Source organism: Pseudorasbora parva, chromosome 9 (assembly GCF_024679245.1).
Source record: "Pseudorasbora parva isolate DD20220531a chromosome 9, ASM2467924v1, whole genome shotgun sequence".
NCBI lineage: Eukaryota > Metazoa > Chordata > Actinopteri > Cypriniformes > Gobionidae > Pseudorasbora > Pseudorasbora parva.
The window spans coordinates 43766071-43782186 of NC_090180.1; the positions used below are offsets into that span (position 1 = coordinate 43766071).

Genomic DNA, 16116 nt, shown 5'->3' on the forward strand with positions numbered 1-16116 from the left:
TCTGATTGGTCAGATATTTTGGTATGATAACCACTAAATCATTGACCCAGACAACTGTTTTCCAGCATAGCTGCACTAGTTTTATGTCTTTCTTCTCACATAATGACACTAATTCAGCCTACATCAATATTTCATGTCCATGAGCTGCTCATTATCATAAAATAAATGCTTCGTGTCTTGGTCCTGATCACCTTGTCAGGGTCTATTTTGAGATAATGAACGTCTGACTGTATATTTTTCCATGCTCAGACAGAGCGTCCTGTTTATCAGCCGTTTGTTTCGCAGAAACACACACCCACATGGGAGGACAGCGGTTACAGGGAGTCTTACAGGAAAGGTGTTATGATGGAAACATCGGAGGTGTGAGATGTTGTTTTAAGCGTCTGTCCTGATGCATTTATAGAAGGACATAAAAAAAGCCCCTTACTTGCAAAACACAATCACAACTAGTGCACTTTTAATAGTGTAGATAAACTAGCCAACGTGTTGAGCATCGCACAAGAACGCAGCAGGGAATCTCATATCCTCATTTCATCATAACACTGGCGTTTTCAAACATCTGCCTGTCGTCATGGTTACACAGCCCAGCAATCAATTGCTCAGTGTGCTTTAATCTCATTTTGTGTGACGTGTTGTCAATCAGGTCCAGTAGAGCGTGATGACGAGCCGCTGTTAGCTTAATGATGATTGGCTAAAGCAACACGACCACTTCCTCTCTGCCCTCAGTGTCACTCTGCAGGCTTTTAATGGTTTGCCTGCTGGGAAAACACGTGTGTTTTGGTCTTGATACAGAATGTCATGACACTTAATGGGAGTTGTATGGTGTTGTACTTCGCTATTCGCTAATGCATGTTGTGATTTTTCTCAGCTCAAACAATATGTACTCAAAAATCCAATCTCATTGACCGGTTCGGTGCATCAGCCAGGCTGACTTTGTTTTCCTGACTGTAATTGCTAATGCAATCGACATTAATACACAGAAGCAACTCTCACAACCCACTGACTAGATGTTATCTTGTTGGTGTAATAAAAGAATGCAAATGCATGGTATTGCTTGGAAATTTTTTCTTCTTCTTCAAATCACTAATTGCAAGTCTGCGTTATTTTAGTATAATTTATATTTGTATAGTAATTATTCATATTTTTCATTTATTTAGTCATTTTGGTGTGCTTTTTGTCAGTTTTATTAGCTAAATAAATTGATGATTTATGATTTATTCATCCTTAAGCCATCCTAGGTGTATATGACATTCTTCTTTCAGACGGATACAATCAGAGTTATATAAAAAAATGTCCTGGCACTTCTAAGCTTTATAATGGCAGTGAATGGCCGCCCAAAATTTGAAGCCTACAAAAGTGCATCCATCCATTATAAAAGTGCTCCACTTTTCGGCTCTGGGGGTTAATAAAGGCCTTCTGAAGTGAATCCATGGGTTTGTGTGAGAAAAATATCCATATTTAAAACTTTATAAAGTAAAATATCTTGCTTCCGGCGAAAGTGTAACACCTCTAGCAGTTCAAAACTCTTGTGCGTTGCCTGACATCATCGTCATGCCAGTTACAATTTTGTAACAAATTCAAATTTTGGGCTGCCATTCACTGTCATCATAAAGCTCAGGGTTTAGTTCACCCAAAAATGAAAATTCTGTCATTAATTACTTACCCTAATGTCGTTCTACACCCGTAAGACCTCCGTTCATCTTCAGACACAAATGAAGATATTTTTGTAGAAATCCGATGGCTCAGAAAGGCCTTCATTGACACCAATGTTATTTCCTCTCTCAAGACCCATAAAGGCACTAAAGACGTCGTTACAAAGCCCATCTCACTACAGACGTCGTTACAAGACAAAATATTAACAAATTGTTAACAAAAAAATAAATATATATTAATTACAAATATTAAAAAATGTAAAATATATTAACAATATGTCATTATTGTTAATATTAACTAAATATTAACAATATTTAGGTTTATTTAATAAAAATATTTTTGCCTTGTGGATAATAAAACGCCCTAAGACTTGAAAAGAACCTGAAAATAAACCTTATCTAGTATCCAAAATATCAGAGAGAGTTTCTTTTGACATTCTTTTCCACCTTAGCAACAAACTGGTATCATGGTGCCTTCCTCAATGGTCATTTGTTATTATAAATTAAAAAATAGTCAATAGAAATGTGATTCTCTGATACAAGCATCACAAAATACTTTTTTGTGGAATGTGCTGATTTTTCTCTGCCTTTTTTGTTATTGTGCTATTTTTTTATTGCAAGTGACTCAGTACACTAACAACACTTTGCCAGTCCCCTACTGACTATGACCCATTTGAAATACTAATGAAAGGCTGAAGTCGTATTAAAGCAGCCTTCCAAGCTTTTCCAGCAGCTTGGTTCATTATATTCACATTATGCAAAAAGACACATTAAAATAGGAGCAAAAAAGAGAAGCTTTTTAATGATGTATTTTACTTAGCCTCTGAAAAAGCTTTCGAAATAAGTTTTTAATGTTTTTTAGACACACACACACACACACACACACACACACACACACACACACACACACACACACACACACACACACACACACACACACACACACACACAGAAAATGCCACTGTATTCATGTGTGTGTCTCTCTTTTTTTCTGTAGTGGCTAATGAGGATGGCGAGACCAACAGCCGGCCACTAGCGAGGTTTGCACGTAAGTGTGTGTTTTTAAGAAACAACAAATTAGCTCTGCAATGCCTACATTATTTTTTGTACAAATTCTCTCTTGTTTCATATTCAAAAGGAATGGGCTGAAATGAAGTAGAAGGGACACATTTGCAGCTATATTTATTCATAAAGCAGATGGTTTTATCGCACTAAGTGCTCAAGAAATTCTGACGAAACACTACCTTGCCTTTACCATGTTTTTTCACTGTCATGGAAAACCTGGAAATATCAAGGAATGTTAAAAGTGATTTCCAGGACTATATAAAAAAAAGTTGAAAACCAGCATTGAAATTTCCATTCTTAAAAACCCGTATCCAGTAAATCACACATCACAAACGACTGGAAAAGTCATAAGGGGTTCATGGGTCAAAAAGCATGAAAATGGAGTCTTGATTTTGTGGTCTTCGAATCTCAAGACCAGTGGCTCTCAACTTGCTTGGCCATGGGCCGACCACACTTTCCCATGGTCATTAAGCAGGGACCCAAATTTGACCATTTATTTAACACACACGCACAAGCACGCACACACACAGATCAGACATACCATCATGACCACCTTCCTAATATTGTGTAAGTCCCACTTTTGCTGCCAAAACAGCCCTGACCCGTGAAGGCATGGACTCCACTAGACCCCTGAAGGTGTGCTGTGGTATCTGGCACCAAGATGTTAGCAGCTGATCCTTTAAGTCCTGTAACTTGCGAGATGGGACCTCCATGGATCAGACTTGTTTGTTCAGCTCATCCCACAGAATTGTTGTGCTCCTCAAACATTCATGAACCATTTTTGTTTTGTGGCCAGCGCATTATCCTGCTGAAAGACGCCACAGCCACCAGGGAATACTGTTTCCATGAAAGGGTGTACATGGTCTGCAATGCTTGGGTAGGTGGTGCGTGTCAAAGTAACATCCACTTAGATTGCAGGACACATGGATTCCCAGCAGAACATTGCCCAAAGCATCACACTGCCTCCGCCGACTTGCCTTCTTCACATAGTGCATCTTGGTGCGATGTGTTCCCCAGGTAAGCAACACACAGTTTTGGCAGCAAAAGTGGGAACAACACAATATTAGAATATTTGGTGTACAGCCTTTCTCAGACACTCTTTACTTAAACTGCGTTTGACAGAAGAGTCAACAGCTTTGATGCATTTTAGAATTACACTGTTACTTGTTGTTATTATTTCTTTAACTACACACTCTGTGACCCACTCAAAGCTAAAAGACTGGCTAAAACTAGCTGGTCACCTGCTTGACCAGCCTGGGAGACCAGCTTCGTCCAGCTTAAACCAACTAAGGACCCGTCAACCAGCCTTGGTTGGTTTTAGCAGTTATTTTCAGCAGGGTAATAATAAAAAAATAATTAAAAAAATAATGCTACAATACATTTATTGGTATACATACTTGGTCTGGGTTTGGTTTTAACTCAAATAATGGTCATTACTACTACCCAGTCAGATTGCTGAGGCTGTTTTAACAGACATCACACTTTACATGGGCATGTCACTAGATGGCAGCATCTATCATTAGAAGAAACTGGGCTTCATACTTGATCCAAAGAATCTCAGAGCTTCTCAGAGATTGCACACAGATTGCCTCTGAATGACAACATTATGAATACATGATCTCATGATGCTAATAATGTGCACAGCATTGGTTAGGAGCAAATCCCAAATCAAATATCATATTTGATATAGCATTAATTAACAACTACGCCATTAAGATGTCTAGAGGAGGCTTTAGTGTTTTGGCCTACTGTTGCCATTGCTGTTATTTTAAATAATAATAATAATAATACACATCTAAAGGAATGGGAAAGGCTTTAAATATTTCAGCATCATTTTCAATTATGAGTGGTTTGATTAATAAATAATAATAATAATAATAATAATAATAATAATAATAATAAAATAAAATCTGCTTTTCAATTTTGGTGCAAAATAAATCATTATTTAGGAAGTACAAAAAGAGTAAAGCTAGTCATAAATAAAATGTTATAATGTAATAAAACAAAATAAATGACAACATAAGATTAAAATAAATACATGAAAATTAATAAATGGGAGCTAAATGTTCCAATAATAGTTGATTAGCAATATCATTGAAGCAAGGCGGATCAAAGATTTGTCATATTGTGGCAGGAAAATACATAATGTGTTGCTTTTATTAAGCAGTTTAAAAATGGGAGGCGTTTCATTGTTTATCAAAGTCTTTACCCGGTTCATCCTGTTTCCAGGCTCAAAGTCTCAGAGTGCACTATGGAACACACTCACAGCTGGGACAGGGAAGAAGGAAAAGTTCAGAGTTGAGAGGGACATTCCAGATGATCCACGCAGAATAGAAGAGATCCTGGCGGACGAGCTTCCCGCTACAGACGTCCCAGAAGCAACAGAAAAAACTGCTGTCAGGTACATCTCTCTACTTTTATTGTTGTAACAGTTTCTTTACATGTCATGCGATCATGTTCACTGACAGGATCTGGAAACAGCAAATATTTTCTCTTAGTTGTTTCGATTATTCACTTTTCATCGATTATTAACTTTGTCCCAGAAGTTTCTCCCAAAATGAATGTGGATAACAGGTGCATTTGTCATAGGAAGAATTTGATGAGAAATGTTTTAGCTCATACTGAGATCCTTGACTTTTTATAGAATACTTTGGTATCCTGGCCAATATGAGTACAATTTGAGATTTTTTTTAGATTCTCAGAAATGAGAAGATTATAGTGATCAACAGGTTCAATTCAGGTATTAGCAGCTCAGTGTCATTATTCAGCTCAGTTCAGTTCAGTGTTGATGGGGGTCTGGATCAGTCTGTGGCTCTGCTCAGGTGTTATGAGAGCCCAGATTGCTCTGATAGTGCCCTTCAGCTCTTTTGCATTGTTGGGTCTGGCATATCACATCTTCCTCTTCCCTATACCCCATAGATTTTCTATGGGGTTAAGGTCAGGCTAGTTTGCTGGCCAATTAGGAAACAGGGATACCATGCCAGGTACTGGTTGCTTTGGCACTGTGTGCAGGTGCCAAGTCCTGTTGGAAAATGAAATCTGCATCTTCATAAAGCTGGTCAGCAGCAGGAAGCATGAAGTGCTCTAATATTTCCTGGTATATGGCTGTGTTGACCTTGGACCTCAGAAAACACAGTGGACCAAAACCAGCAGAGGACATAGCACCCAAACCGTCACTGACCATGGAAACTTTACACTGGACCTCAAGCAACATGGATTGTGTACCTCTGCTCTCTTCCTCCAGACTCGGGGACATCAGAGAACATGACTTTGGACCACTCAGCAGTCCTTTTTGTCTTTAGCCCAGACGACACGCTTCTGACGCTGTCTGTTGTTCAAGAGTGGCTTGACACAAGGAATGCGACAGCTGAAATGTCTTGCATACGTCTGTGCGTAGTGGTTCTTGAAGCGCTGACTCCAGCTGCAGTCCACTCTTTGTGAATCTCCTCCAGATTTTTTAATGGGTTTTGTTTCACAATCCTCTCCAGGGTGGGGTTATCCTTATTGCTTGTACACACTTTTTCTACCAAATCTTTTCCTTCCCTTTGCCTCTCTATAAATGGCGACTCAAAGCTCTGTGAACAGCCAGCCTCTTTTGCAATGACCTTTTGTCCCAAACGAGGGGCACCAGCCTGCAAGTGCTGTAAAAAGTCTCAGTTAATCGAGCACAGTACACATATTACACTACACGTCATTTTTTTAATTTATTTTTTTAAATAAACAAACAAACAAACAAACAAACAAACAGAAAAACAAATAGAATAGTTAAGTGCTAACATAAATTATTGGTCAGGTGCTGCTGGAAAAGATGCGTGTTAAGATGTTTTTTGAAAATGGCTACAGACTCAGTTGCTCAGACTGAGATAGGCATGTCGTTCCACCAGGTGGGAACGTTCCAGGAAAAGATCTGTGAGTGATTTCATGCCTCTTTCGGATGGAACCGCGAGGCGTCGTTCACTTGCAGAACGCAAGCTTCTGGAGTGTGTGTGAGTCTGAACAAGCAAGTTTAGGTATATTGGTGCAGAACCGGTGGCTGCTTTGTAGGCGAGCACCATTGGCTTGAATTTGATGCTGTTGGCAGCCAGTGCAACTGATGAAGAGAGGCGTGACGTCCACTCTCTTCGGCTAGTTGAAGACCACCCTCGCCGCAGCATTCTGGATCAGTTTCAAGGGTTTGATAGTGCATGGCGGAAGGCCAGCTAGACAAACATTAGAGTAGTCCAGTTTGGAGAAAATTAGCTTGCACCAGGAGTTGTGTGGACCACTCTGATAGGAGGAGACATGTGTAATTACAGATCTTTTATACTCTGAGAATTATGACTTGATTGGATAGGTCTGAATGTGATGCATTGAATCTTCCTGGCAGAACTTGCACATAGCTTAATTTCTGTCTTTCCAAGATTGAGTGAGTTGAAGTTAATGCTCCTTCATCCAGCCAGAAATGTCTGTCAGGCAGGCAGTGATACGAACACCAACTGTAGGATCATCTGGTTGAAATGAGAAGTAGAGTTGAGTGTCATTAGCATAGCAGTGATAGGAAAGGCCATGTTTCTGAATGACAGATCCTAATGCTGACATGCAGATGGAGAAATGAAGTGGTCCAAGCACTGAGCCCGGGGGAACCCGAGTAGCTAGATGATGTGACACTTCACCTCTCCATGACACCCTGTATAGGACCTAACTGAGATGGACTGAGATGCATTCAAGTGAGCTCCAGAATGGTTTTTAGATAAATGGTATTAAATTCAACCTGGCCTAATTTGTAGATTTGAAACTCTATCGAGGACATGCATTTTTTCCTAAAAGGCTAATTATTTATAATTCCTGCTGAAATTGCTTTCGGCTAACATGCCAAATTAATTTCTGCAAAATAATTGTATGCTTTTTAGCCAATTTCTGTTGTTGTCAATATGGTTTTGCTACTAAAGCCTAATGTGCACAGAATGGCTGGATGTTATGTTGTAGTAGAAAAAACTAATGGGCCAAAAAAAACTGAAGCAAACATGCATACATTTTGCTATCTTCACCTCAGGCTCAGCTAGAGCTGCCCATATTCATGGTACTCGCATTGATTACACAAATTGTCTTCACAGCCGAACTAAATATATTGTTAAGGGGGGGGGGAATGCTGTTTCATGCATACTGAGCTTTTAACACTGTTAAAGACTTGGATTCCCATCCTAAACATAGACAAAGTTTCAAAAACTAATGTTGGACGTTTGATGGAGTATTTCTTCTGTGTTAAAAATACTCCTTCCGGTTTCTCTCAAGTTTCGGAGAGTTTTTTTCGAGTATGGGTCGACTTGACGTTAATAGACCGAAAGGTCCTTGTATGGGCCGTACGGGCTCTTCTCCCGGTAGGGTGCGCGCGCGTGACTAGAGCGAGAGAGGAAATGCACGGCCATAAACACTCTCTCAGCTGCAGATCCAGTCGTCCGTGAACACTAATGTCGGTTATAGTCCGCGCCGCGCTCCACTTCATTCCTCCACTTTGACATTAAGCGACTTCAACGCTTCAGCACAGCATTCCGGGAAGGCAGCGCTGCATTTGAACCGATTTGAACGCAGAAATGCTTCAGTCGCTTCGCAAAGTGGATCTCCACACTCCAAGAAGTGTGTTTTTGACGGAGCCGTCCCAGCGATAAAGGTTCGGTCCTGCTGTGGAAGCAGCCGGTGAGTAAAACTGCTTCAAATGTCTGTGCTGTTGCTTATCGTCGTGTATGTAAACATCAGTAAACGACACGATCGCGTGCTACGTCATTCAAATGCGCTAACGGACTTCATTGCTGTTCTATGTATAACGTTACACTAGTCTGACGTGCAAAACCGTTTTGCTTGCTACTAAGGTTTGGTCGCATACAATAGTCCATAAACCGAATCATGTCCTCATAAACTGAGAGTAAAGACACAAATGTTGACAGGCCACTAAATACAGTACATACCACAGAGACGGACGTCCTGCTGTTGCTGTTTCTATTTCAGCCTCCGAATTAGATTCTGGATCATATCTATTAGCTGAGATCGATAGCCATGGGTTTCTCCACGCTTGAGGATGTCACCGCTTCGCATTCGTCATTCTTTAGCTCCGCCAACACGACCCGCCTTCAGGCGCTCGTTTTTTTCCGGAAAGACTCGGTACAGCCTATATTTCTTTTACAAATATAATAAAACTAAAGACTTTTCGGAGATATGAAGGATGCAATACTACTCTATAGGTACACAAGATTGACATGAGATTGACTGAAACTGAGTGTTTCACCCCCGCTTTAAAGGTGGGGTAAGTGCTTTCTGGTAACCGTTGTTGACATTTCAAATCACCAAATCAAACACGCCCCTACCCCCAAAAGGGTCTCTGCCCTATTTGGATAGCTCCGCCCCACACATGCGTAACCCAGGCAACAACGACTATGGCAAAATCTGTGTTACTAATCCAAGTCGAATATTCAATGAAAAAGTAAATGGCCATCACAAAAACACAAACTTTTCTAATGAACAACTCTATAGTACACGAGCCAACAGTCCAACTAACGAACATATTACAATTATGACAAGATTAGAGTTACAGCAATCACAAAAACAAACCGTTCTCATGAAAGCTTGTAAGTACTCAAACACGATAGTCCAGCTAACGACATATTACAATTAGACCGGATAAGGGTTATATAGATCATGGCAAGAGGAAACAAACATATATTAGGAGTATAGTATCTTGTCAGACACATTGTGTGAGCTGACGCTTGAAGAACACAGTGAGATTTAGATGCTCCATATGGTGTGGAAATGAACGGGTCTTTATCATCGGTGAAGTGAGCCACAATACGATCGCAAACTAACAAGCGAACATGACACACAAGCATAGTCAAGAAAAAGCCAGCATATATTAGTTCTCAGCTAATGTCAGTCCTATGTGACTTGCGTTTAAATAATAAATAATGACGTGCACTGAGCGCGCTCTTCTCACCAATCACTATCAATAGTAGACACGCCCCTTACCTGCTGATTGGCTACAAGTTTGTTATTGCACTCGGCCCAAGTCCTTTTTGTAAAACGTTTTTGAAATAACACTTACCCCACCTTTAAGGGAAGAATATTAACCTTATTTTTAAGTTAAGTATTTTAAATTGAATATTCAAGGCTGCCGGTGTCTTTTGGTTCCAGTTATTTATCTTACAAAAACAGTCAGTACTTGATGTTGCAATCTGGTTATGATATTTTATTATCATAATCAAAACAAAACAAAAAATTGTAGTGCAGGCAGTTTTACAGTTCACTGCACTTCTTCTAGTTATTTACCTATTGTCAGGTGAGGTTCAGGAAGAGCCAAGAACTCAAAGATGCAGAGAAAATGATGAAAAAAAGTAATTTTACAAAAAGTACCCCGTAGGGTGACAACAGATCGGCTACAGGCAAAGGAGAGTTGGACACGGCAGGACCTACGGGAATACACCCAAAATGGACCGGCACAGGACAGAGAACAAAGGAAGAATAAGGGTACGTTAGCATGACAAAGATGTACCAAAAATTGAAAATGTATTGTGTTTTCAGCAAGCCATTTCAGGGAATACGGCTTTAAATGATAATGAGCTTTGCTTACCCCGCCCCTTTGTTCTGTGGGCCGGGCATGTGGAGCTGTTGCCTTGACAATTAAGGCTAACAGAACGTTTCTGAATGGTTGGTTAATGTAATGTAATGTCACTTTGATGTATCTTTGTATGAACTGGCAGGATAACGTTAGCGTAGTAAGATACAAATGCTATGTGTTTATTGATGTGTACGTTAGTTCACTGACAGATTGATGTTACTTTTTTCTGTTAATGTCAGTTTGTCTGTGATGCGTAGCGCTATCTATGCATTTCAATAACTGTTATAACAAGATTTTTTTTCACAGTAACAGACACCATTATAAACCATCAACATAATTAAGCTTAGTGTAGTGTTACCACGTCCACGATAACTATAAAACCAGCCTACACAATTCGTAATAACAAAATAACCATATCGCGTTGTTCATTATAAACGTGTGATTATGAATTTATTGAGAGCGTCATACATAGAAAGCATGCCGTTATGTAACTTACCCACTTTAGCCGCATTCATCATGAAGCGTGCAAGCGATTCAAACTACACTCACTTCTTCTGGAGAGAGAAGGAACACGACAGTTCTGAATCCTTTATTCAGGAGCAGCATCTTAGCAAAACCTGCTTTATACTAACCCTCAGTTATAAAGCAGTCTGGTGAGAAATGCTTTGCGGTTCACGCAAAAATAAAAGCATTGACGAAAACTAAACTCAGCCACTGCGTCTTCAGTAGTTCGGATTTAGGAACATCAGAATGACTGCTGTGTTCATTATTACACCCAAAAATAGAACAGCAAAATCGCTTAGATGCCATTTTGCTCCAGCGTATCAACAATGACGGACTATGATTATGATGACAGAGCTCGCTCAGGGCGGGTCTGTGTTGAAACGCTGCTGTCAATCAACAGTCGTGGGAGGGCCGTGTGTGACGTCACATGGTCGAACGGCTCGATTTGAGGCAGGGGAAAACATATAAGGAGATAAAAAAAACCTGGATGGATTTTTATCATTATAGGATGGTTGTGTACAGGCACTGCCAACAAACATTTCCATACAATCAGCTTGTAAAAGTGCATGTACCATTATATGACCCCTTTAACTAATGACCATTATTCTAAAGAGTTACCGATTCCTTTTAATATGCCAATAAAAAAAATACTGCAGGCTTTCTTTAGGTTATCACTTTATTAAAATTAAGCAAAACAAACGGACAAATGTTTACTTTCACGAGGCATCACATATTTAATCTGGGATTTCTAATGGTTCTCTGTACTTGTGTTCTTGAGTTTTGGAATTGAACTTTGACAGTTGATGATGACAGAATGTGAACACAGGATGCAAGAACGCATATTGAGAAACAGCCCAGGAGGGTAACAAGGGAGAGCAGTTAGGGCAAATAAATCTATAATCTGGTAACAAGAGGGCAGGGCTAAAACTAAAGACTGACAGAAGGGCACAACACACAGACACAAACAAAAGCAAAACCAACATAACAGAATAACATGAGATTGACTCAAGACATAAGAAATAAGAGTGCATGGCCCAGAGAACAACCCCCAAAGTTGTATAATGCACAACATGAGTGTCAGGATTCTGTCACTAAAATAAAAATAAGACCATGTGACAGGACCCTGACACCTTTAGCGGGTAATGAATTGTCTCACGCATTCATATAAAGGAGTTTACATCCGCTTGGCATAATAAGGGATAATCATACCAACTAAGTAATCAAGCCATGCTAGCGTGTCTACTACGGTCCAAAGAGTGCAGTCGGACTATATAATTTGACCGTCAGTGCTTCAGTTTATTCAAACTGTGTCCATTGAGAAGTGCACAGTGTTTTTCTATTCTAATGGCATTGAACAAAACAAAACAAAAAACTAAAATTTTAATCCTTGTAGCAGTCAGATAATTGAAAATCTTAGTTTATGGATCACTGAAGAGCATCGGTAGAACTTTTAAAGTGCCCAATTATGCTATTTTAAAGTTTCCTAATTTCGTTTTGGAGGTCTCCTACAAAAGGTTCACAGGCATCAAAGGCCAAAAAAAGGATGGATGAATCAGTCTCTCTAAATCCGAGTCTGAATCGATGATGAAAAGTTGGAAGAACTAGTTATTCATCCCAAACATTGAGCAGGACATTTCTCATTGATGCTACTCAGTTTGAAGTACACCATGAGATGTTTCAACTGTAATTCCTCACCATCAGCATTAACGTGTGTGTGTGTGTGTTTCTAATTTATTGCGCTGCGCATGAGGGATTTGCATCAATAACAGCACATATGTTAGCTAAGCACTAACGTGAATGACTGATGTAACATTACAGTTTGCAAAACAGGTCTTGTGCCATCCTTTATCTTTACTCAAAGTACTAAACATTAAAGACAATCTGCATAAACAGAATAAGTTTAATGTAATAGAGGCATACAGCTGATTTACAGATTATTTCAGTAAGACAGTAATAATGGGAGTTATCTGGTCAGCCGTTCAGTCAGAATATGAAACACACTAAACATATTGTAGAGCACAGTGTCTTCTCGAGGATGCTATCCAGTATCCGCTGCAGTGTCTGAGGTGGTTCAAGGTTTCCCTGGTGTCTGCTAACGCAATAAGTGGACGGGGAGTATGCTAATGTGTCGCCTTGACTTCACAACGAAACTGCTTGCGATTCATTTGGCAGCCAATTGACCCTTACTTTTCAGAGATGAAAAAAATTATATATGGTGACTTTCATACTTAATACTTAGCAGGATATTTCCATTCACTTAGAACTATGTTACACACTACATTAAATTAATTTGAAAAAATCTATAATAGGGACACTTTAAACTCTTGCCTTCTGCCCGTTTAACTGCTGAGCCACTCCAAAAAGTTGTATTTTGGGGTTTTGCCAAGATGAGCGTTAAGGCTCAGCACACTAATGAGCAATTTGATTCAGGTTGAGATAATTAATGGAGGCAGGTGTTGCATGTCACGGAAAGCTCAGTTTGTAGCGCGCCACTAGAGAAGAGAGATGTGTTTGAGAAATGTGTGTTTTTGAGTTGTTGAGTGAGTTGCAGGATTGAGTATGATCATTGGTTTGTGCCCGGAGGGTATCAACTAGTCATGTGACTAATCACAATTCAGTTTGCTTGTATTTAACATTTGGAGAGGGTCTATCTAGAAACAATGAAGCATGAGAGAGTGAAATGTGAGAATGTGAATCTAAAAAAGATTTGCAATTTAGTCCTCTAAGCATGCAAAAAAAAACATAAAGTAGCTCCATAATATGTTACAATATATTGGCTGACAAAACATTTGAAATTAAATGTCATATCAGAAGAAATATCCCTCATTGACTCGAGCATGGCTTAAATCACTTTTTTAATGACGCTGCTTTAAGGATTTAATCATTAGAGTGAGTGGCGTTTGATTATTTTCATGGAATATTCATTATGATGTACTCCAACAGAGAGTTCCCGACCTTAAAGTGATTGTTATAAATGGTGTGTTTGTTCCTGAGCCTGTTGTCATAATGTAGTTATGCTCATTAGCTGCATTGTCAGCATAATGTTGTATTTGGCACCTGCCTGACTGCTGTCGATATTACAATACCCTGAAATGGGAGAAAAGAACTGCACATAGACTGGGCGTTAGATGAATGTGATTTATTATAGGGCTATCAATTTAACAGTCTAATTGGGTGGAATTATGATGTTGTTCATTTTAAAGTATTTAATCATGATATGTACGCTAACGTTGCGACTGAAAGATGCTGTTGCAAATGTTTGAAGATCCTCGTAAACGCCTCGACTCCAGAAAAGCAAGGGACTATATTTTACAGGACTATATTTTTCAGTGATATATTTAAATATTTAGTGTCTCCAACTAAGCAAGCCAAAGGCAATAGAGGCAACGGTGGCAAGGAACCAAAACTCCATCCGGTGACAGAATGGAGAAAAAAACCTTGGGAGAAACCAGGCTCAGTCAGGGTGTCAGTTCTCCTGCCAGAGTGAGGTTTAAGAAGCTTGGAAAACCCAGACAACTTCCGGCAAATTTAGATTTGCTCTGCAAGTAGTCCGGCAAAGAGCTCATTCAAGCCCATTTCTAATCTGTCGAAATCGCGGCACCAATCAGAAACGGTGGGGCGGGCTTTACACGATGACGACAGCGCAGCAGCGGTGAAGCAGATTTTGTACATTATAAAGATGGAGGCCGGCGTGGAACATCACTCGTTCCAATCAGCTATCGCTTCTGTTTTAAGCGATTTAAACTTTTCCTTTTTTTTCAAATAATGGCACTCGGCTACCAGATGTGGATTACACCGGCTACTTTGATGAGGAGGATGAGGAGTGTGATCATGTGCTAACACACACAGCAGCTCTCGATCTGGCCTTTCTGTGCTTATTTCCTCACACTAGATCTGGCAATCATGCAAAAAAAAAAAAAAAAGTAAATAAATAACTAGCGTAACTATGCTCAAGTCTGAAAATGTTCTAACACATCTGAAATGATGGAATTTCTGAATTGAAGTTTGTGAGACACAATTTTCCAAAAATTCCTCAATAATATTTTATTTTCAAAATATTGAAAATCGCGTTCCAATCGCAATACAAATGCCGTACAACAGGGGCAAATGCGATCAGAGCTCAATGTTTTCTGTTCGACCGTTAATCCGAGATGTTTCAGTCGATCTGAGATGCTATTAGGGTTTCCAAATTTAGCAAAAATGTTGATGTAGTGGCGGTGGACACCATGCTATTATCATATTTCTTTTACAACAATGAAAAAAGTCATCAGAAGCCATTGAAAAATCTTCCTCGCAACCCCAAACAGAGAATTGCTGTCAGAGTCTCAGATGTTTCTCCGTCGCTCTGCAATCGTCATCTCCTTCATCGCTCTGATTGGTCTTTAGGTCTATCCAGTAGCACCAATTGTAAGCTATACGATAGGGTTTGGTATAAAACAACTAACCAAAATTGAATGTACATGACATGCACATTTGTGAGACTGTGAGATTAGCGTCGCAGTTCACTCCGACTAGCCCACAGTTGTGAGAAATCAAGAAAAACCCAACAAGTACAAAAATACAATCCATGTACTTTCTTCTCTCAGGTCAGTATATTCACCTGAATTCCGCTCTGGAGATATTCAATTCAGTGAAGAAAGTAAATGGATACATTTTTTAGGATTTCAGGACATTGTATTTTATGTGGCTTTTTTATTAATCTTCTCATAACTTGTGTACTTTTTCTGAATGAGTCGGTGTGAACGGTGGCGCTAATAGGGTCAGAAAACCAAATGGCCACGGTCAGGATTACGTTCTGTTTTTTACCAAACCGTGTCATATACCCCCAGAAAAAGCGGGATGTCTTTTGTGGCTTTTTTTTAAAGCTTATAAATATTGCTGACACATCTTGCTCCATTAACCATTTTTTAAAATGCTTTATAAAATGAAAACCGGCTCTCCCCCCCAAAATGGCACCTATTTTAATATGTAATACCAAGTAGCAAATTATTGCTTATATAACTTTGATGTTGCTATGTTCATACTTGATTTACCTATTTTAACCTTCAATTGGTTGATTAAATTAATTTTCAGTGTCTTTATTGCTTTAATCCATTCGTACAAGCTGTCAAATGTGATTTTCCAGACTGTTATCTAAACTAAAGCCTATTGGCAACAATAATAATAATAATTAATCGTTGTTAAGAGTGTAATTTTGTACACAGCTGGTGGTCTGAATGGGGCTGCGGATCTGGTCTCTTAATCAAAGCTCTAATATCCTAGTGTATCGATTTAGGCAGCAACCCATTGATGGATATAGAGTTTCATGCCAAA

At 39.4% G+C, this 16116-nt stretch overlaps 1 protein-coding gene across 2 annotated transcripts in view; it reads left to right on the plus strand.

Annotated features, from left to right (window-relative positions):
* The window catches only part of pde1cb (phosphodiesterase 1C, calmodulin-dependent b), a 98622-nt gene that overhangs the window by 17707 nt on the left and 64799 nt on the right, over positions 1-16116 (plus strand). For both annotated transcript variants that reach the window (XM_067452744.1, XM_067452745.1), the window contains 2 exons: positions 2650-2700; positions 4947-5118. In XM_067452744.1, coding sequence (XP_067308845.1) covers positions 2650-2700; positions 4947-5118 — 223 coding nt within the window. The remainder of the gene's footprint in view (positions 1-2649; positions 2701-4946; positions 5119-16116) is intronic.